Raw genomic sequence first — 23567 nt, 5'->3', positions numbered from 1 at the left:
AAATAATAGTGAATAAAAATGTCAGTTTTATAATTCTAAATGCTCGTATATTTCAGGATAAAACCACGGCCTTGACACACACACACACACACACACACACACACACACACACACACACACACACACACACACACACACACACTGCCCCCCCCCCCTCCCCACACACACACTTTCAGACGCACCCTACACACACACACACACACTTACATCTCCTCCCCCCCCCCGTCACACACACACACACACACACACACACACTGCCCCTCCCCTGCCCCCCCTCCCCACACACACACTTTCAGACGCCCCCTACACACACACACACACTTCCATCTCCTCCCCCCCCCCTCACACACACACATACACTCCCCTCCCCCACCTCACACACACACACACACACACACACACACACACACACACACACACACACACACACACACACACACACACACACACTCTCTCCTCCCCCACCTCACCCACACACACACACACACACACACACACTCTCTCCCCCCCCCCCCCCTCACACACATTAGTAGTTCACGGAAAAGAGGAGTAACGTAATAAAAAACAAGGTTATTCAAGGCCATTAGCAAAAGTTTATAATCACGCTCGCGGTCCACATCATCCGTTTACTTCAGGCACAAGTAAAACTGCAACGCGCGTAAAAGAAAAAAAATAAATAAACGAGTTAAGCCTCTTTTTAATACGAATTTGCCATTCATTATGCATCACGCGAAGAAAAAATATATTAGTGTATGAAAAATGTATGATAAATTAGTTTTTATACGTGACAAAAGGTATACCTGTGTGTGTGTGTGTGTGTGTGTGTGTGTGTGTGTGTGTGTGTGTGTGTGTGTGTGTGTGCACTTCCGCATTTAAAACAACAAAACAAAAACACATATAACAAAGGCAACATCCATTAGCAAGCAGAGCGTCAACTAACAAAAAAAAACAAAAAAAACACTCACAAAAAAAAACACATTTAAATCATTAAACACTCAAATCCATTCAAAAACACACACACACACACACAAAAAAAAAACGAATCAACGAAGGGCAAACGCAAAAGCATTTCCAACCCCACCGAGGGGCAGCCACTCGACACGACAACACGCAGAGTGGCCCGGTCAGGCACCCTCGGGAACGGCCTTGACTTGCTAGCTAACCCGCGGGAGGCAATTCAGGGAACCGCTCATCCAGGCAGCAGGCGAGCGCGGAGGAGTCATGTGCTGCGTTACAGGGGCGAGGGTAGTGACCCGTGAGCGTTAAGGTTGACGTGGAGGTGAGAGGGAGGATGCAGGTATATATAGCTCTCGGTGGTGCATCTCCCGCCACCATTCCTCGGCTCTGACGCGCCATGAGAATACTGGTGAGGAGAAATTTGTTGATTGTTGCTCGTGTTTTGTTTTGGTTTTTGTTTTGTTGGATTGTTGATTATTGCTGTTCGTGTTACTGTTATCATTATCGTATTAGTATTGGTATCAGTATTGGTATTAGTATTGGGATTAGTATTGGTATTAGTATTGTTATCCGTATTGGTATCAGTATTAGTATCAGTATTGGTATTAGTATTGGTATCAGTATTGGTATTAGTATTGGGATTAGTATTGGTATCAGTATTGGTATTAGTATTGGGATTAGTATTGGTATCAGTATTAGTATCAGTATTAGTATCAGTATTGGTATTAGTATTGGTATTAGTATTGGTATCAGTATTGGTATTGGTAATGGTATTGGTATTAGTATTGGTATTAGTATTGGTATCAGTATTGGTATTAGTATTGGTATCAGTATTGGTATTGGTAATGGTATTGGTATTGGTATTAGTATTGGTATTAGTATTGGTATCAGTATTATTATCAGTATTGGTATTAGTATTGCTATTAGTGTTAGTATTAGTGTTGGTATTGTTATTGGTATTAGTATTGGTATTAGTATTTGTATTGGCATTGGTATTGCTGTTAGTATTTGTATTAGTATTGGTATTAGTGTTAGTGTTAGTATTGGTATTGGTAGTAGTATTGGTATTAGTATCGGTAATGGTATTTGTATTAGTTTTAGTATTAGTATTATCATTATTATTATTATAAGTCTTGTTTTAGGAAAGTCTTTAGATCAATGCAGATTTTCACTGACTGACTGAATATATTAAAGACTTACGGACTTAGTGAATTAGTGAGGTTGAAATGCTGCATTGATGAAAGGAAATAACAAGAAATAACTAATATATATAGAGAAATAGATAGATAGAGCGATGAAGATGGAGATAGAGAGATAGAGAGATACAGATAGATAGATACGGATAGCAAGAACGATAGATAGTGAAAAAGAAAGTGAAAGTGAGAAAGGCTACACGTTCGTCGCTCCACCTGTGTGACGTATTATTCATGGACAGGTGAACGCAGAATTGACACACACCTGTTGTATACCGCTCCCTCGTCACTTTCCCGTCACGCCCCATCCCCCCGTCACAGCACCACGCCGCGTCACACCTCACACCTCCTCGTCCTCACCCCGTCACATCGCCGTCCCCTTCCTGTCACCTACCCGTCACCTAACCGTTACAGCACCACCCCGCCGCGTCACACCTCACACCTCCTCGCTAACACATCCGTCACACTCAATGTTTCAAGACCCAGCGCTTATTATTCATGACGCACGTATTAGTGGGTTGCATTTTAACGTTGATGAACTAAATCGGTAATCAGGTAGAAATAAACGACTCACCGACGCCGTCAATAATCGAGTGAGGACGTGTCGCGTGTTATTAACTTAGGTATTTGAACATTAATGGACTTATCAGGAATGGGAAAAAAATGTCATCGCTGGTAATTTAGCCACGGAAAATGTTGGTCTCGTTGCCTCTCCGAAAAAAACTGAATTGGGAAGGTTTACATAGAAAAATTGTTAGTGTTATATATCAAATAACTTCAAAATGCTTCGCAGACGGTCTTCTTTGGTTTGTTACCGATGGAGTGAAAGGATAGGCTGATGAAGGACTGATTGATAGCCTGAATGACAAAAAAACTCACATGTTAAAGAAGCAAAAACAGAAAAAAATAACACTGTTGACCATCTCTAATAATTGTACATGTAAATTCAGTTAGTTTGTACGACCCTGATACCTTTTCTCTTCATTAATACATCATCATCATCATTATCTAAAGACATTTCTAGTTCACTATAAGACCCGTTCTCCATCTCTCTGGGCCAGTTTCACAGTTCCCCATGATCGGTTAGTAAGCTCCCAAACCAATACCAGAGCCTTCGAAATTTCCTTGTATAGTGTCTGGTGTTTATATTTAAGTTCACAGATTTGATGAAACTATACTAGAAAAGTCTTGTGTATTTAGTGTGGCATCGAAGACCTCCCCAGTTTGGATTGTATGGGATTCTATAGTTTGGTTCGGGCTGTTACGAAGACACTGTGTTGGACTGTGAAATCGGCTCTCTGTCTGGCGTTGTTGTGCTTCATACTGCATCGACAAAGGCTCACTAATACATCATCATCATCGTTATCTATACCCACCTTTAGTTCACTCCAAGACAAAGACATTTCTCATCGTTCTCCACATCTCTGTCTGACGTTATTGTGCTTAATCCTGCATCATCAAAGGCTCACTAATACATCATCATCATCGTTATCTATAGCCACCTTTAGTTCACTCCAAGACAAAGACATTTCTCATCGTTCTCCACCTCTCTGTCTGATGTTATTGTGCTTAATCCTGCATCATCAAAGGTTCTAGTGAAATATCTCCACCCAATCCTCTCTCTGACCTGACTTTTACAGCTCCATGGTTGTCACTCTGATCAAGACACGCTGTGACCTTTCCGAGTCCATTTCATATTCTCAGTCTGAAATATCTTGAAACCCTTGTCTGTTCCTTGATCCATGTAGCTCGCTTCCTGGTTCGCCATGTCACGCGCAGTCTTTTTCTCTCCGCTAATGAAACAAATCCCTTGGTATCTCATGCGTGTGTTAGGTCGGCGAGGTGGGATCGACGGCGCTTACTAGAATAACACTGACGTCCCCAAATGTCTGGTAACTGTGGACAGACCAACACGATACCGTAGTGGCGCAACGAACACAGACTTTGGTGGAGAGTAATTTCATTCTGATTTCGCGTAATGATAAAGTGAAGTTATGCTTAGTATCAAGATTTAGGTCAATAGTATAACGGAATTTGTAGTGTTAAAAGATGGAGATAATATTAGTGAAGGTAAATTCGATTAATATGTTGGAATAATCTCTTGCAAGTAGAAATACCAAGAAGAAACATCAGCAGCAGAAACAACAGCTGTAGTAGTAGTAGTAAAAGTATTATTAGTATTAGTATTAGTATTAGTAGTAGAAGTAGTAGTAGTAGTAGTAGTAGTAGTAGTAGTAGTAGTAGAAGTTGTGGTAGTGGTATTAGTAGTAGCAGTGTAAATGGCAATATCAGTAATAGTGGTGGGGTGTATGTGTCGAGGGGGGGAGGGGTGGGGGGAGCTAAAAACAAACACGGGTGGACGTTGGGTTGGGATCCATTAGAAGGTGACGGTCGGTCTTTCCTTAAGGCAAAGCGGTATTTATAACAGAGTCTGCCCTTTGAATAGAAAACGACTCCCCCCACTACACCCCTCTCCCCCCCCCCGTGCAAGGCAGCTGATTAAAACCGATTTCTCAAGTGACACCTGTTGCGGGTGCTCGACCTTCGCTGGGACGTGAGGCGCCGCATTGGGAGCCTCAGACCAACAGTGCGACATAGGCTTCCTGTATTGGGATTCTCAGACGCTTCCCCCTCACACATCAGCCACTTCCAAAGGCCAAAAGGGAGACCAGTCGGATTCTAATGAGTGTTGTTTAGACTCATGGTACAGAAGAAGGGTCAGACTAATACCAGGGCCATAAAACTACCCTTGGAAATGCTCACAACTGCTACGAAAGCCTTGTCAAATGTGTGTTTCTTGGGTTCATCGTACAGAAGAAGGGTCAGACTAATACCAGGGCCATAAAAACTATCCCTGGAAATGCTCAAAACTGCTACGAAAGCCTTGTCAAACGTGTGTTTCTTGGGTTCATCGTACAGAAGAAGGGTCAAACTAATACCAGGGCCATAAAACTACCCCTGGAAATGCTCAAAACTGCTACGAAAGCTTTGTCAAACGTGTGTTTCTTGGGTTCATCGTACAGAAGAAGGGTCAAACTAATACCAGGGCCATAAAACTACCCCTGGAAATGCCCAAAACTGCTACGAAAGCCTTGTCAAATGTGTGTTTCTTGGGTTCATCGTACAGAAGAAGGGTCAGACTAATACCAGGGCCAGAAAACTACCCCTAGAAATGCCCAAAACTGCTACGAAAGCCTTGTCAAATGTGTGTTTCTTGGGTTCATCGTACAGAAGAAGGGTCAGACTACTACCAGGGCCATAAAACTACTCCTGGAAATGCTCAAAATTGCTGCGAAAGCCTTGTCAAATGTGTGTTTCTTGGGTTCATCGTACAGAAGAAGGGTCAGACTAATACCAGGGCCATAAAACTACCCCTGGAAATGTTCAAAACTACTACGAAAGCCTTGTCGGAAGGTTTAAGAATATGACTCTTGATAACGGCATTTTGGGCGTGCCAGAAACTGTTCCTTGAGTCAGTGTAATGATCAGGGACGCGGTTTTAAGGACTCCCAAAGCCTTGAGCCGTGGGGAATCCCTTGGCTCGATGGTAGAATGTCCGCATCGGGTCTCGAGGGCCCCGGTTCGATTCGATTTCCAGGCGGGTTGTTGGAAGGTATATTTATCCCATGTAGATCAATTTTTCATATGCTTCGAAAACTGACAGTTCTCCTCCATGACAAAATGAATAAATATGCAAGGTTAGTTTGGCGGACGAGAACACACACACACACACACACACACACACACACACACACACACACACACACTTCCGAGTGGTAAATAAATATTCAATGTGTATAAAAAACATTAAAATAAGTAATAAAAAAAGTGAGTGTCCACAGAACCGATGTCAGGGGAATAAAAATTACGAAATGAATAAATAACTCCTACAATCTGTAAGGGAGTCTAATGCTCACGGAACGAACCAAAATGAAAACGAAATGCTAACCGTCTGCCCTTCACCGCCCACTACACCGCCGGGGCTTGAAATATTGAGGGGATGTCTCTTATAAATATGTCAACCTTTTCAGTTTTGCATCGGCGACCGCTGGTTCCACTGTACTGACCTCACTGCGCTGAACTCGAATAGGGGGGACAAGGAGGAGGAGGGAATAGGGACACAGGAACCGAAAAATAGGAGAGTTTGCCCAATTTACATCTACACTCTGAACGCCTATACATATCGACGCACTCACGCACTCATTGACAAGGCTTTTAACGTGTATTCTACTGCTTTTGACACTGGATGGAGTTCTAGGTGTGTGTTGGAGGGAGACATGTATTGGCTTTGTACTAAGAGCCCTAATTCCTTACACTATTGGTGCAACATTGGAGGGGAAAGGGCTATGATATGCATGACAAGAATTGCTATTGAAAGTGGGTGTGATACGTGTGTGAGTGTGTGAGTGTGTCTGTGTGTTGCAAGATCTAATGTGTGCATGCAAGAGGGTGTGATTCTATATGGGTGTGTCCTCTGGTGATGTGTAGGGGTTACGATTCCCCTTGATATTACGCAAGCATGATTACTCTGTCCCACTAAGCCAGTCAGCCAGGGAAGGAGAGGGAAGGGAAGGGGAGGGTTGAAGGTAGGTATGTACAGCTTGGTGAGGAAGGAAAATAGTTGTGCTAGAAGGCTTAGTTTGGTTATCCGAGTCCTTCCTTTGTCGTGAGCTTCCGGATAACGTACAAGGGAGATGATTTTGGACATGTCTCTCTGTTTATCTGTGTCTCTTTCTATCTATCTGTCTATTTATCTGTCTTTGTCTAATTGAGTGAAGCAGCGACATCTTTTTTTCTATACCTATTATATATTTTTGTCCTTGAGTTGTTTCCTTTGGTGTGAAAATAAACAAATCTCACTCTCTCTCTCTCTACCCATCTATCTCTCATTCTATTTGTCTCACTCTCTATCTATTTATCTATCTATCTATCTATTTCATTCTCTCTCTATTTCTCCCTCTCACTATTCTCGAAATGGTTCTCAGAAGTAGGTAAAGGGGTGAAAGGGAAGCGGAAGGGGAAGGATGTGGAGATTTGGGGAAGGCAGTTTTAGATAGTTATGTTCTATTTTCTCTCTCTCTCTCTCTCTCTCTCTCTCTCTCTCTCTCTCTCTCTCTCTCTCTCTCTCTCTCTCTCTCTCTCTCTCTCTCTCTCTCTCTCTCTCTCTCTCTCTCTCTCTCTCTCTCTCTCTCTCTCTCTCTCTCTCTCTCTCTCTCTCTCTCTCTCTCTCTCTCTCTCTCTCTCTCTCTCTCTCTCTCTCTCTCTCTCTCTCTCTCTCACTTGCTCTTCACCAGCTGGCAACCAAAACACATAACAGCTGAAGTGCACTAACCGTAGACTTTTCCCCCCTCATTTTTCTTTGGTATGGGTTGGGACACTTCCCTTTAAGCCCCGTGTTGCCATGAGGGTCGTGGGCAGGTATGACGAGGCTCACCCACCTGCCGAAGATGAAAAATAAGAACAAAAAAAGAATGCAGGACTGATGGAAATGCATGTGGTGTTAACATATCATTGGGAATATAATCGTAATGCTGTTTATAAAAGAAAATTATATGTAAAATGGAAGGAAAAGGGTAGTGCTCGGATTATTATTATTATTATTATTATTATTATTATTATTATTATTATTATTATTATTATTATTATTTGTAGTAGTAGTAGTAGTAGTAGTAGTAATAATAATAATAATAATAATAATAATAATAATAATAATAATAATAATAATAATAATAATAATAATAATAATAATAATAATAATAATAATAATAATAATAATAATAATAAAACTATATTACTACTACTACTAACAACAACAACAACAACAAATCACCACCACCACCATCACCACCACCACCATCATCACCACCACCACCACCACCACCCACCACCACCTCCAACAAAAACAAGTCGGGCAGCCCTACAGAATCATGGGTATACCAACAGTGGCGTGTGTTCCCCGCTACGAAATTATTACCGCGATGCGTCCAAACACCTCCAATTACCGCGCGGCATAATGCAACAGAATCACGTAATTGAGTTAGCTGCCGGCTGTTTTGGAGGGTGCTGGTATATGCTTTATTCATTTACTGGGTTGTTTATGTGTGTTTGTTTATCTGTAAGTGTGTGTGTGTGTGTGTGTGTGTGTGTGTGTGTGTGTGTGTGTGTGTGTGTGTGTGTGTGTGTGTGTGTGTGTGTGTGTGTGTGTGTGTGTGTGTGTGTGTGTGTGTGTGTGTGTGTGTGTGTGTGTGTGTGTGTGTGTGTGTGTGTGTGTGTGTGTGTGTGTGTGTGTGTGTGTGTGTGTGTGTGTGTGTGTGTGTGTGTGTGTGTGTGTGTGTGTGTGTGTGTGTGTGTGTGTGTGTGTGTGTGTGTGTGTGTGTGTGTGTGTGTGTGTGTGTGTGTGTGTGTGTGTGTGTGTGTGTGTGTGTGTGTGTGTGTGTGTGTGTGTGTGTGTGTGTGTGTGTGTGTGTGTGTGTGTGTGTGTGTGTGTGTGTGTGTGTGTGTGTGTGTGTGTGTGTGTGTGTGTGTGTGTGTGTGTGTGTGTGTGTGTGTGTGTGTGTGTGTGTGTGTGTGTGTGTGTGTGTGTGTGTGTGTGTGTGTGTGTGTGTGTGTGTGTGTGTGTGTGTGTGTGTGTGTGTGTGTGTGTGTGTGTGTGTGTGTGTGTGTGTGTGTGTGTGTGTGTGTGTGTGTGTGTGTGTGTGTGTGTGTGTGTGTGTGTGTGTGTGTGTGTGTGTGTGTGTGTGTGTGTGTGTGTGTGTGTGTGTGTGTGTGTGTGTGTGTGTGTGTGTGTGTGTGTGTGTGTGTGTGTGTGTGTGTGTGTGTGTGTGTGTGTGTGTGTGTGTGTGTGTGTGTGTGTGTGTGTGTGTGTGTGTGTGTGTGTGTGTGTGTGTGTGTGTGTGTGTGTGTGTGTGTGTGTGTGTGTGTGTGTGTGTGTGTGTGTGTGTGTGTGTGTGTGTGTGTGTGTGTGTGTGTGTGTGTGTGTGTGTGTGTGTGTGTGTGTGTGTGTGTGTGTGTGTGTGTGTGTGTGTGTGTGTGTGTGTGTGTGTGTGTGTGTGTGTGTGTGTGTGTGTGTGTGTGTGTGTGTGTGTGTGTGTGTGTGTGTGTGTGTGTGTGTGTGTGTGTGTGTGTGTGTGTGTGTGTGTGTGTGTGTGTGTGTGTGTGTGTGTGTGTGTGTGTGTGTGTGTGTGTGTGTGTGTGTGTGTGTGTGTGTGTGTGTGTGTGTGTGTGTGTGTGTGTGTGTGTGTGTGTGTGTGTGTGTGTGTGTGTGTGTGTGTGTGTGTGTGTGTGTGTGTGTGTGTGTGTGTGTGTGTATCCGTTTCAATGTTTTTGATGAGTCTCCTCCATCTAACCCTGTCCTCCGCCGCTTCCAAGGTCCAAGTTCCTCTCCTGCCGTCCTTCCATAATACAGTCCTTCCATCTCGTCCTGGGTCTTCCTCTCTTCCTTCTACCACTTCCATGTCATTATCTGCCTTTCACAACTTCCTTCCTCTCTCTCTCTCTCGTGACATGACCAAACCATCTCAGTCTCGCTTCCTGCACCTTCTTCTTTCCTAAATGAGTTTGCACTACTATTTCTACTACTACTACTACTACTACCACTACTAATACTACTACCACCACCCACTTCGAATTAATTCTAATAAAAAATAAATAAACGAAAGGGCAACATCATGGCGGGAAAAAGCGGTATTGGAGAAAACGGAAGAAACATTTTCATCAATTTGGAGGAAGCCACACAGAGAGAGAGAGAGAGAGAGAGACCCTTCCACTACCTCTACTTTCCCCTTCCTCCCTCCTCCTCCTACCTCCTCCTCCCCTTGCATTACATGACCCTCCCTGGCACCATAACGCCGCCAAGGACGTTTAATTCAATTGAGCCAGCAGTTGTGTTCACGCACTTATGGTTTTCCATTTTTTCAACCTTGTAAATGCTCCTCGATATTCATTTTCATTATCACTTTTACGAGTGTTATTGTTATTGTTATTATTATTATTATTATTATTATTATTATTATTATTATTATTATTATTATTATTATTATTATTATTATCGTCATCATCATTTAGTTTAGTATTATTATTACCATCATTATTATTATTATCATGAAAGTACGATATCCACTACTAATAAGCCTTTAAACACCTCACTAACCGATATTTATTTTGTACTTTAATGTTCCACTTTTCACTTTTGGGGGCAGCGATATAACATGACTTTTTACGGGATATATATATTTACATGCCCTTAAGCTTCCTACTTTGCCGTGTACAATCAAAGAAACAAGGACATTAATTTTAATAGCGAAGTGGACGAAGATAGCGTTGGCATTCTATAAATAAAAGAACCACAGTCACTATCCATATACAGAGGGAAGCGGTGGCTGAGTGGTTAGCGTGCCGGTCTCGCATTTGGTGAGTTGTCCATGACGTGGGTTCGAATCCGCCGCTGGTCACCTGGGATTTTTCAGTCACCGCCGAGTGGCTTAAGACCTACCCACATGCTGTCCTGAAGACCACCTATCAACCCGGACTCTAGAAGAAACTGTACATCGCAAGTGAAATAAAAAATGAGTTCCGGGAAGCAGCACGAGCCAATAATAATTGCGCCACTATAAACTCGGGCCGACCATCAAGCCCATACTAATTAGCCTACCGGCGCTATAGGCCACAGGTATAAAAATAAATACGGAAACAGCAAATTGTGAATATTATACCATGAGGAGACTTTGGGACCAATCTAATTATCAATGCTGGAAAAACGTTGTGGCGAGGGCTGGGAACGTTAAAAGGGAGGAGTTTGGAAAGAAAAATATGCAAAGGCGCTTACGTAGAATGATACTGAATGGACGAAAAAGCCTAAATGAGTTTGCATACTTCTTCCACAGCGTTATTATCCCGTTTCTATAAGGGGTCGCTGTTTTTGATGAGTCCCCTCCATCTAACCCTGTCCTCCGCCGCTTCAAGGTCCAAGTTCCTCTCCCTGCCGTCCGTCACAATACAGTCCTTCCATCTCGTCCTGGGTCTTCCTCTCTTCCTTCTGCCACCCACTTCCATGTCCATTATCTGCCTTTCACAACTTCCTTCCTCTCTCTCTCTCCTCGTGACATGACCAAACCATCTCAGTCTCGCTTCCTGCACCTTCTTCTTTCCTAAATGAGTTTGCATTCGAGAGGTGTTACATGGAAACTATGCCGTCTACTACTACTACTACCACTACTACTACTACTACTACCACCACCACAATTACGAATACGAATAGAAAAGTGCAGCAATAATAAAAAATAAATAAACGAAAGGGCAACGGAAAATATGGCGGGAAAAAGCGGTATTGGAGAAAACGGAAAGAGAAAACATTTTGCGATAATTATTTGGAGGAAAGGAAGCCACGGGAGAGAGAGAGAGAGAGAGAGAGAGAGAGAGAGAGAGAGAGAGAGAGTCCTATTACTGTTACCACCATTACTACTACTACTACTACTACTACTACTACTACGGGCCAGCTGTTCTTTTTTTTTTACTTTATTTTCTCTATATGTATCTTGCATTGCCCTTGAGCTGCTTCCTTTACTGTAAAAACAACAACTACTACTGTTACTACTACTACTACTACTACTACTACTACTACTACTACTACCACTACTAATACTACTACCATCATCTCCACTTCATAATTCTTTCCCATCATTGCGGTTCTTTTCATCAATTTCGAGCCACACAAAAATAAAGACCCTTCCACTCCCTCTTTTTCCCCTTCCTCCCTCCTCCTCCTCCTCCCCCTCCTCCCCCCTGCACACATGACCCTCCCTGGCACCATAACGCCGCCATGGACGTGTCATTCAATGGAGCCAGCAGTTGTGTTCACGCTCTTCTGGTTTTCCTTTTTTTCAACTTTTTCTTTTATCTGGAAGGTCGGGTTCCATTCCCCTCCTATCGCTCCCGTTCCCCTCTCGTTCCCTTCCCGTCAGTCCCGTTCCCTTCTATCCACCATTCGTTCACGTTGTTTGTAGTTCCATCTCAGCCGTTCCCTTCCTTTCCCTTCTCCTTCTATTCATCTTCCCTTTCATACCTTCCATTTTCTACCATCTTCTTCCCTTTTCCTTTCTCATATTCTTCAGTAAGTAGCTCCCTTTCCATCCCTTCCATTTCCTACCCTCTTGCTTCCTTCTCCCTTCTCTACCTCCTTCATTACGTACCTTCCCTTCCATTCCTTCCATATCCAACCGTCTCCCTTCTCTCTCCTCCTCCTCCTTCCTATGAGCCATCCTTTTCTACCCTTCCATATCCTACCGTCCTCCTTCTCTCCCCCGCTCTCTGTACCTCATCCTTCCCCCTTTCCATCAATTCCATCTGTTCTATTTTGCTCCCTTTCATTTCGTTTCTCTTTCTCTCTTTTCCCTGTCACCCCCCTCGTCAATTTTACCTCTTCTTTTTGCTTAGTTTCGCTTTTCTCCTTTCTTTTCCTTTCTCTTCATTTTGCCTCACTTTCTCCCTATACGCACCGGCAATAGCGTTCTTTCAATTAATTTACTTTACCGTAGAATTCCAGCTGACGCCTCCGCTTCCTTCATCTGTTTCCATTTACTGTCCTCTTTCCTCATTCATATCAGCTTACGTGCGCTTTTCAGTTTGGTTTTACTCCATATATATATTCCTCCCTGTTCATTTCTCAGTATTAATCTCTTTCTCTTTTCCGTTTCTTCTGATTTTCCTTCTTTATGATCATTCTACATAAGGACAACGGTCGCTATTGTTCGACGCTTAAGTCTCTCATATTAATTATTTCTACAGGCCAAACAAGAGGCTAAAAGCGTTCTCCTGAGTGTTGTTTTTACGTTCATATCACAGAGGCATTGTCAAACTACCACCGGGGTCATAAAGCTACCTACGGAGAGGCCCAAAACTCCTACGAAAGCCTTGTTAGAAATGTTTACTTGGACTCCGAAATGTTGAAGAATATGGCCCAGCGATATTTCCTATTCGTCTCCATTAGTTTTATGTGCTGTGTATCTAGTTTCCAGTGTCACTGCAAGAGCTTCAAACACTTCTCTAATTCGGGTACATCATCTGGAAAACGGTCATCGCTTGAGGCTTATGATGTCAACTATTTCCCAGCCTGTCACTCGGTTTATCCACCCGCTGTTCTCTTCCCTAAACACATGTCCTGAGCACTGCCATTTTTCGATTTTGCTTGCCCTTGTGATTTTTTGTAGCAAGGTGACCAAGTTAAACGGGAAAACCAACCCAACCTGCCACTCAGTTTGCCAATACGCTGTTCTCTCCCCCAAACACACGTCCTGACCACTGCCATTTCTCTATTTTGCTTGCCCTTATGATCAACGCTTCCATGTGATTTTTTGTAGCAAGGTGACCAAGTTAAACGGGAAAACCAACCCAACCTGCCACTCAGTTTGTCCACCCGCTGTTCTCTCCCCCAAACACACGTCCTGACCACTGCCATTTCTGTATTTTGCTTGCCCTTATGATCAACGCTTCCATATTTTTTTTTTTTTTTTTGTAGCAAGATGACCAAGTTAAACGGGAAAATTAACCCAACATGTCCCTCAGTTTACCCATACGCTGTTCTCTCCCCCAAACACATGTCCTGACTACTGCCCTTTTTCGATTTTGCTTGCCCTTATGATCAACTCTTCCATATGTTTTTTTGTAGCAAGGTGACCAAGTTAAACGGGAAAATTAACCCAACCTGCCACTCAGTTTGCCCATCCGCTTTTCTCTCTCCCAAACATATGTCCTGATCATTGCTGCTGCTTGTTTTTGCTTGCTTTTGTGGTCTACTCTCGTCTATATCATTTCCGCAACGAGGGGACCGAATTAGACCAGAAAATCAAAAACATCAGTCGCTCAGTTTGTCCATCCGATGTTCTTTCTCCCCCAACCATGTCCTGATCATTACTGCTGCTTGTTTTTGCTTGCTTTTGTGGTCTACTCTCGTCTATATCATTTCCGCAACGAAGGAACCGAATTAGACTAGAAAATCAAACTCATCAGTCACACATTTTGTCCATCTGATGTTCTTTCTCCCCCAAACACGTCCTGACCATTGCCTTTCTTGATTTAGCTTTGTGGTCTACTTTTTTCTATATTCGTTCTGTAACAAGGGAATAAATTGAACTAGAAAAATCAACCCAGCCTGTCCCTCAGCTTTTCCATTCGCTGTTCTCTCTCCAAAGCATATGTCCAAACCATTGCCGATTCTTGATCTTCCTCGCATTAATGATCAACGTTTTTCTTTTTCCTTTTTTGTAATAATGGGACTAATCCGTTTAACATGAACAAAATGAGGCCTTCCTAGTTTCCTATACAGTTCAAGGATAACTTTCGCACGTCTGATACGAACATTTCTGTATTCAGTTCCTTTAAGTAAGAGGAGGAAAATTAACAGCTTAATGAAAATGGGGCCTGATCAGTTTCATAAATAATTCAGGGATAACTTTCGCACTTTCAACGCTAACATTTCAGGATCATACATGCGAGCAGCGGCGCCCACACACTCCCGCTGATGGGTCGCCGAGTTCCTGAAGGTCAGCCACGCGTCCTCATCACACCAGTACAAATTAACGAACTTTTATTCCGTAATTACTGTGCCATAAACATAAGTCCCCGATCGGTCAACTCTTGCCATTAGGCGCTTAATATTCCGGCCCAGCGGCGGCAGTGAAGGAACTTTTGTTATGGCTTTGGTCTGCTTCGATAATATTTGTGTCCCGCAAGACTCAAAGGGCGTTTTTAATCACCCGACAAACAAGTGTCGTGTTGTTTTTGGTGGACTGTTTTGCCTCACAACACACTCATCCGCCGCGCCCATGTCAGCGACGCCTCATTTTCTCTAACGAGGGACAAAAATATTGAACGCTGTTGTCACCGGCCGACATCGCATGTTCCGCCTTGCGCGACACGCTCCACCTCGCCCCGACATAGCGCATAACAGCGTTTGCACCTCAGCGGCTCGTGTTCTCTGATCACTCCTCATCAATTGCTTGCCACGACAAATTCTTAAATTCCAGTAATTGAATAACGCCAAGGTAAAGGTTAGGCTGGCACCGCTCCTGCCCCGTGGCACTCGTCGCGCGTCTAACCCTCAGCGCGGCGCGGACATCACGGCTCCAAATATAAATTTCCCACACCGTTGTTCCATCAGCGTGTTTTCTCTGCAGGGAGCGTCGCTGTGCTTTTCCAGGCGCCGGAGATTTACGGCGAGGCAAACAAATGCCCGAGGTGACACCCAAGTGTACTGCCCGCGTGACGCACCTGTGCCGACCCTCCCGACACACCGGGCGACCCACCAACAGATGATAATAAATTACCCGGCTATATATGTATGTGTATATATATATATATATATATATATATATATATATATATATATATATATATATATATATATATATATAAATCTATTTTTTTATATCTCTCTCTATATATATATATATATCTATATATCTATCTATATCTATTTATATATATATATATATATATATATATATATATATATATATATATATATATATATATATATATATATATATATATATATATATATATATATATATATATATATGGTGCCAGTATTCTATTTCCAGGTAGGCAGATAGTGACCCATGACGGCAGCTCCGAGTACAGGTGACCGGGCGCGTCACTCATGACAACAGCAAGACAGAATAATAATGGTTCATGTCTAGGCTCCGTAGAGAACAACAGCTTCATAGCTTCAGGTAGAGGCTCCCCAGATCCATTTCCCCTGCCACCCAACGCCTCCCCCCTCACCCCCGCCTGGCCCCTCACCCCCGCCTCTGCCTTCCAGGGTGTGCTCCTCGCCGGGGCAGTGGTCGCGGCCGCCGACGCCAGCCAGGTCAGCAACGTCCCCGACGAGAAGCAGCAACAGAAGCGCGCCGCCGAACCTTCGCCGGGCGTACTGCTGGGGCACGGCCTGGGTACGTCCATCGGCTATGGCCACGGGATCGGGTATGGCCATGGGATCGGCCATGGCCACGGGATCGGTTATGGCCATGGGATCGGCCATGGCCACGGGATCGGCCATGGGCACGGGATCGGGTATGGCCATGGGATCGGCCACGGTATCGGGCACGGCCACTTGCTGGGAACCATCGGGCACGGGTACGGGCACAGCCACGGCGTGCACTACGTGACCGAGTACGGCTTTGACACCGGCCACCGGTACGGGCTTGGTGTAGGGCACGGCCACCTCGGGCACTCACTGGGCCACGGCCACCTCGGCCACGGCCACCTCGGCCACGGCGGCCACTACGGCCCGTACAGCGCCCACTCCTACGGCCCCGTGCACCTCCTGCACAAGCGGGAAGCGGCGGCGGGCGCGGCGCCTGAGGCGGAGGCTGAAGCCGACCCCAAGGCCAAGGCCACGGCCACGGCCAAGGCCAAAGCCAAGGGTAAGGCTGGACTGGACTTCCACCACGGCCACGGGCTGGGTCACGGGCTGGGTCACGGGCTGGGCCATGGGGTGGACCACGGACTGGGCCATGGACTGGGCCATAGACTGGGCCATGGGTTGGGTCACGGGCTGGGCCATGGACTGGGTCACGGGCTGGACCATGGACTAGGCCATGGGCTAGGCCACGGTCTGGGGCACGGTCATGGCGTGGGCCACGTTGTTGGCCACGGGCATGGCGTGGGTCACGTCGTGGGCCATGTGCCAGTGGTGGGGGTGGGCCACACTCACGGAGTAACCCAGGCTGTGGCTCATGGCCATGCGGTGGGCAAGGCCTCTGTGCATGGCCACGCAGTCGCGCACGGCCACGCCGTGGGTCAGGCTGCCATACACGGTGCTGTCCTGGGCCACGGCCATGGGGTGGGCCACGTTGGACTCGGTCATGGAGGTCACGTTGGCCACGCCGTTGGTGTGGGTCACGCCGTGGGGCACGTCGCCGTGGAGGGTCATGCTGTGGGCCATGGCCATGCTGTGGGCCATGGGCATGCCGTAAGCCATGGCCATGCTGTGGGTCATGGCCATGCTGTGGGCCATGGGCATGCCGTGGGCCACGGGCACGGCCTGGATTACCTTGGGGGCCCGCACCGGCCTATCGGCGTGGCGCACGTGGGCCACGGCGCCGTGCTGCACGACCACCCGGTGGTGGACCACAGCTTGCACGCGTTCGACCACGCCGATGCCCACGTGGAGGCCCACGACGTCAAGCAGGCGCTGGGGCAGAAGCTGAGCCACGCCCTGGGGCACAGCCTGGCGCAGGGCCTCACCAACTCCGTCTACACCGGCCCCTACTACTACCTCGCCTACCCCGGCGTCTACTACGGGTGAGGCAGAGCCCCGCCCCGTGCCCCGCGCCGCTGTACATACATAGCTGTAGCTCCAATAAATATACGATCTTGCTAAGCCAATGAGTGTTTATCAGCCCTTACTCCCGCAGCTACTCTGGCGTCTCATAAGATGAAAAAGACTGTTTATGAACGCCAGGTGCGAGGGTTCACACATCACTTGCTAAGTTAATGTCTCGTCACTCTTTGCTGTGAGTGTGTGGTGCTGGTGCCTGGTGCAGCCGGTGGGAGAAGCTTGGATGACAAAACATTGTCTTCGACATATGATTTAAGGAGCCTGCAATGCTGTATAGGAATTAAAATGACCTCATGAAGCAATAGCAGCTTACTTGAACTGACGACGCAGCACAAACAAGAGGACAATCAGGCAGCTGGTGTGGTGGTGTCAGGGTTGCCACGCTTTACTTCTCCGGGTTTCCACAGGTACCCATTTATTGACCAGTCCGAAAGGGAGGATGAACCGCTGGATGCTTGGGGCGCCCACTGCCTAGGCCGAGATCGAACCAAGGTTTGTTGATTCCTAGCCAGTCCTGCTGACGACTACACCACAGAGGCGCCCGTGGAATATAGTGTAAGAAAAATAACACCCTACAGAATTAGCGATACAGGTTGAGATGACAATGTATGGTCTGGAGTTAGAGGTTTAAGAACATTCTGTAGCTTTTTAATAGCTGTTTTGTTGGGATGATAACTTATTAGGGTAACACAGATTAACTGGTACTTGCCTAAGAGACTCCGCTTATGTCTTGGAGGGGGAGACGTCTACACAAACATACAAAGAGCAACGAATCTTCCCAAAGTGCAGCATGTTAATAGGAAAATAACATACACTAATACATGGAAGCAAATCATTTAGAAGCTATGGTCACTATTCCCAGACCCTTCTGCCTCTAACATCACCTATTTCCACAGGCCGATAAGGAGATCAGTCGGGTTCTAATGAGTGTTTTGCAGGTTCATGGTACAGAAGAAGGGTCAAACTACCAGAGGGATCATGAAGCAACTTATGGAAATGCTCAAAAACTCGTATATACATTGTTAAATATGTGTACCCGAGCGCCGAGATGTTTTAGAATATGGCCCAGTGTTTCTTCCTGTGAGCAATGTCGTTTTTTTCCTGGCTATGTATGTCAGAAGTAACCAAAGAGTTTTACGCCACAATAAAAAAATGTTGCAATAATATGTCGAAATAACCATATAGTTTTACGCCACAATAAAAAATGTTGCAATAATATGTCGAAATAACCAAATAGTTCTATCCCACAATAAAAAATGTTCCAATATTTCAGAAATAACCCAATAGTTTTACGCCACAATAAAAAATGTTCCAATATTTCAGAAATAACCCAATAGTTTTACGCCACAATAAAAAATGTTCCAATATTTCAGAAATAACCCAATAGTTTTACGCCACAATAAAAAATGTTCCAATATTTCAGAAATAACCCAATAGTTTTACGCCACAATAAAAAAATGTTCCAATATTTCAGAAATAACCCAATAGTTTTACGCCACAATAAAAAATGTTCCAATATTTCAGAAATAACCCAATAGTTTTACGCCACAATAAAAAATGTTCCAATATTTCAGAAATAACCCAATAGTTTTACGCCACAATAAAAAATGTTCCAATATTTCAGAAATAACCAAATAGTTTTACGCCACAATAAAAAAAGTTCCAATATTTCAGAAATAACCAAATAGTTCTACCCCACAATAAAAAAAAATGTTGCAATAATATGTCAGAAATAACCAAATAGTTTTACGCCACAATAAAAAATGTTCCAATATTTTACGCCACAATAAAAAAATGTTGCAATAATCGATGTTTTATTCTTTCTCTGTCCACCCTTCTCCACCTCACATGTGGTCAATGGTTCTGACAGGTCTCCCCCGCCCAGCCTGGCCGCGCACATCGCCCCCTGACAGCTGGTTTTTCCCTCTCAACACTCCCTAACGTTTTCTTTCCCTTCTTCTACCCTATACCTCAATATCTTTCATTCTACTCCCTAGCAATAAAACTTGTTGCAAAGCCCATATGGATATTTTTCCGTCATAAAACGTACATCCCTTTAGGAAGTTTATCAGAGAATACATATAAGACTACTCCACAAAAATGTCCTACGCTTTACGATGATAATATAAAAGTACGAACAGAACCTCGATGCTCTTTTGTTCTCCTTTGATTTTCACGTTTCTTTTTGGTCCGTATTGCGAGAAGTCTTTTCCAGCGTTTATTTTCAGCTGTCGACCGCGATCCTTCAGCTGAAAACGTTGAAAACAAAGCCTCGTGGTGTGGCGTCAAACACTGAAAGTCATCGTCACGGGAAAGGGGAGCGGAGAAAGGGAGACTGTTCCGGAGATTTATGTGCAAATAAGAATTCTGGTGCAGTTGGTCCACGCGAGAGGGGTTGAGGCATTCAGCTCTATATATACCCCGAAAGAGACGCCCATAAAACTACCTGCGGGAGGATGGAAAAGTCAAAACATACCGAGATCTTGTCATTCATTCTGCCTTTTAGGAATTCGATGTTCTTTTGGGTGAATTTATTTTTTGCAGCAAGGGAAGCAGCTCAAAGGCAAAAACACAAATTCAGCAACAAAAACCGCCCGCTAAACGCTGCTCCGGCAAAAGTAAACAAGAACGAAAGATCAAAACAGAGGTCAATTCCTTTTAAAAGCGTTCAAGTCGTAGGCAGGAGGCAATACAGACGAAGGAAGGCTGTTGCAGAGTTCACCAGGGGAAGGGATGAAAGAATGAAGATGCTGGTTAACACTTGCATAAGGGATTTGGATAGAATAGGGATGAGCAAGGTATAATAGGGATGAGCAAGGAGGCCTAACTCTCGAGGCGGCCGCAAGAGGGATGAAAGAATGAAGATGCTGGTTTACTGTTGCTTAAGGGATTTGTGAAAGTTAGGGGCGATATTAGATTAGTTTGTTGTTACACGCCGCCGCTGGCTGGGTCCAAGTAAACAGATCAGTCAGCCTGTTTGATGCCACGCCCATGTGTTGGTATATTGGGTTAGAACATCAAAGAGAAAGTGAGGATCAAGTGAGAGAAGGTTCGAGCCCAAATGCCTCCACCCTGAACCATCATCCCAAAATAGCGACCCGATACGAACATAGGTAAAAGCTACCAAGACAGATTACATACGTATATAAATAGATACATATAGATGGGTGTGTTTGTAACTTCTATCCTGGGAAAGAAAGCGTTAGTTTCAATAAGGCCTGGCCACTCTTTGGTACTTTCTCTTATAGGAGCGGAGCGGACTTAGCTTGTTTTCATTTATATTCACCCTTGAGCTGCTTTCTTTACTGCAAAAAAAAAAGTTGTTCAAAGAAAAGACGAGACGAAGACGGAGAGCGTATTCCTCAGGCGGCTTCAGCTGTGCATGTAAGCCTCGGTCCACCCGTCAAAAGAACTGTGCGTTTTACCGCGGCGGAGCATCGGGCGGGAAGTGGGTCAGGCGGCGGGTAACGAACGGGGCGCAGGAAGCCGACACAGCAGGTGAAATACACGCGTGTCGGCCTGTCTCTGTTGTAACACCGCCTCTCCATCCCGCGGGACATCAGCGCTCTCTCTCGGCGTGCGCCCTGGATAGCGAACAGACGGCTCACACCACACGAGAGATCAAAATAATCTCCTCAAAGTTCAATCCAAGGTGTGAGGAGATGCGGCATTAGTATTTACTTCTTCTACGACAGGTTCATCGCCACCTTTCTGCTCTAATCAGGGACTCTTTGTAACGTGCACAGCCTTGACCCGTCCGCTGCGATTGCCACGGATTTTGCTTTCACTGGTAGCCTGGTAACATATACTCCCAGGTCTTTCTCAGCCTCTGTGGTGGATAGTGGAGTGTTTCCCATGTGGTATTGGTGTGCTGGATATCCCTTCACTGGTAGCCTGGTAACATACAGTCCCAGGTCTTTCTCTGGCTCTGTGGTGGATAGTGGAGTATTTCCCATGTGGTATTGGTATGCTGGATATCCCTTCACTGGTAGCCTGGTAACATACACTCCCAGGTCTTTCTCTGGCTCTGTGGTGGATAGTGGAGTGTTTCCCATGTGGTATTGGTATGCTGGATATCCCTTCACTGGTAGCCTGGTAACATACACTCCCAGGTCTTTCTCTGGCTCTGTGGTGGATAGTGGAGTGTTTCCCATGTGGTATTGGTGTGCTGGATATCCCCTCCCAAGGTGCAGGACTTTACATTTTTCTTCATTGAACTGTAGCAGCCATTTTTTGTTCCACTCCTGTAGCTTGGTGATGTCCTCTGTATAGGAAATCCGCAGTCAAGGGGTTAAAGAGGAGGTTACAATGTGTTTTCCTTTATTTGTTGTTCTATACTCCCAATCCCTCTTTTTCCCCTAAACTATCTAGGTATTAATCTATCTGTATCTAGCTAGCTACCAACATACATTTTACTTATTTATTTTTCAGTGTCCTTGTCTATATATGTAGGTGTATAACTATCTATCTATCTATCTGTCTATCTATTTATCTATCGTGCGTCAGTTCATCTGTCTTGTCTATATATGTAGGTGCATAAATATCTATCTATCTATCTATCTATCTCTCGAGCGTCAGTTAATCTATCTCCCGGTGCCATTATTTGCTCGCTGCTTTAATGGCTGAACGCACTTGTAAAATTGAGCCTGAAAACTGTTTACTCTCCTGACATTTATTACTAATTTATTTATCTTTTTCCGGCCAACAGAGCTGCGCATACAACGACGGCGTATCGATTTTAATGTTATCGCCGCCGGCACAAAATACGCCGAAGCTTATCACAAAAACAATTAGAAGAGAGCAGCTCGTGATTGAATCCTGAAAAAAATATACTATACCCTCCTCCGTCCCTCTACCCCCTAAAAAAAACCTGTTATTAATTTCCCTTCCTAATAAAATCGGTACTATAGTCTGACAACATAAGCCTAAGCGTGTTTGCAAGCTGAGTGCTGATTGGCTACTGCAGCGGCTTCCAAATTTTCTTTAACCTCTGTTTGTGTTTATCTCGCGCACCACTTTCTGCTAATCTGCACTGTGCTTACAAACACGATTAGTTCATGTTGTCAGCTTGGTCAGACTTAAGGGGCTATTACACTGGGCAAATTTTCCGTGGATCTTCAGTCAAACCACGATTTCCGATGGCGTGGTTCTCATATTTCCGTGGTTTTCTGACGTGTCCACGATCTTCCAAAGCTACGGTAGATTTGACTGAAGGACGACGGTATTACTCACCATCATCATCAGCAATAACAAGAAACAATTGAGAACCACGCTGGCGGAAATCGTGGTTTGACTGAAGATCCACGGAAAATATGCCCAGTGTAATAGCCCCTTTAAGTGAGCAGACCATAGTGTTTGGCTTCGAATATGTATTACCCTGTAGTGAGCTAATACTTGTGACTGATAGAAAGACCTTGCTAGATTATAAGGCAACTACTTTCCTTTCCTAATAAAATCATCCTAAATCTCGTAATCGTAGTGTTTGGCTTCGAATATGTATAGCCCTGTAGCGAACTTATACTTGTGATTGATAGAGAGAAACACCTTGCTATATTATAAGGCAACCACTTTTAATCCATTTCGTTCCCTTAAAAACTCATCGTAAATCTCGTAATCGGTGTTTTTTTTTTCTTTTTTTATTGCAACAAAGGAGACAGCTCAAGGGCACAAAAAAGGAAACAATAATAAAAAAAGCCCGCTACTCGCTGCCTCTAAAAAAAGAATCAAAAGAAGTGGCCGAAAGAGAGGTCAATTTCGGGAGGAGAGGTGTCCTGATAACCTCCTCTTGAAAGAGTTCAAGTCGTAGGCAGGAGGAAGGGCTAGAAAGTATTATAATTTGCAGTGTTTGCTAGGGAGATAAAATTTGCTAAAACATAAGGTTGTTTTAATTCCATTGCCTTCCGTAATATAAAACTCTTCCTAAATCTCGTAATCAATAGTATTTGGCTTCGAAAATTTATATTCCTGAAGTGAGTTAATGCTTGTAAAGAGAGGGGAAAATATAACCCAGGCAATAGAGAATAGAGAATTCCAAATAGTGTTAGTAATCATAAATATTACTCATAGGGAAAACAACTTGG

General features: G+C 44.5%; 1 protein-coding gene across 1 annotated transcript; it reads left to right on the top strand.

Annotated features, from left to right (window-relative positions):
- Positions 1 to 1115: 1115 nt before the first annotated feature.
- On the top strand, positions 1116 to 19285 carry LOC126988784 (suprabasin-like). The gene is made up of 2 exons (XM_050847183.1): positions 1116 to 1366; positions 15967 to 19285. The coding sequence occupies exons 1-2, from the start codon at positions 1355 to 1357 to the stop codon at positions 17452 to 17454; spliced, it is 1500 nt and encodes a 499-aa protein (XP_050703140.1). The 5' UTR covers positions 1116 to 1354; the 3' UTR covers positions 17455 to 19285.
- The last annotated feature ends 4282 nt before the right edge of the window (positions 19286 to 23567 follow it).

The sequence above is a fragment of the Eriocheir sinensis genome, chromosome 70 (assembly GCF_024679095.1).
Source record: "Eriocheir sinensis breed Jianghai 21 chromosome 70, ASM2467909v1, whole genome shotgun sequence".
Taxonomy (NCBI): domain Eukaryota; kingdom Metazoa; phylum Arthropoda; class Malacostraca; order Decapoda; family Varunidae; genus Eriocheir; species Eriocheir sinensis.
Note: the sequence above shows the minus strand (reverse complement) of the source record. Positions and strands in the feature narration are given on the sequence as shown.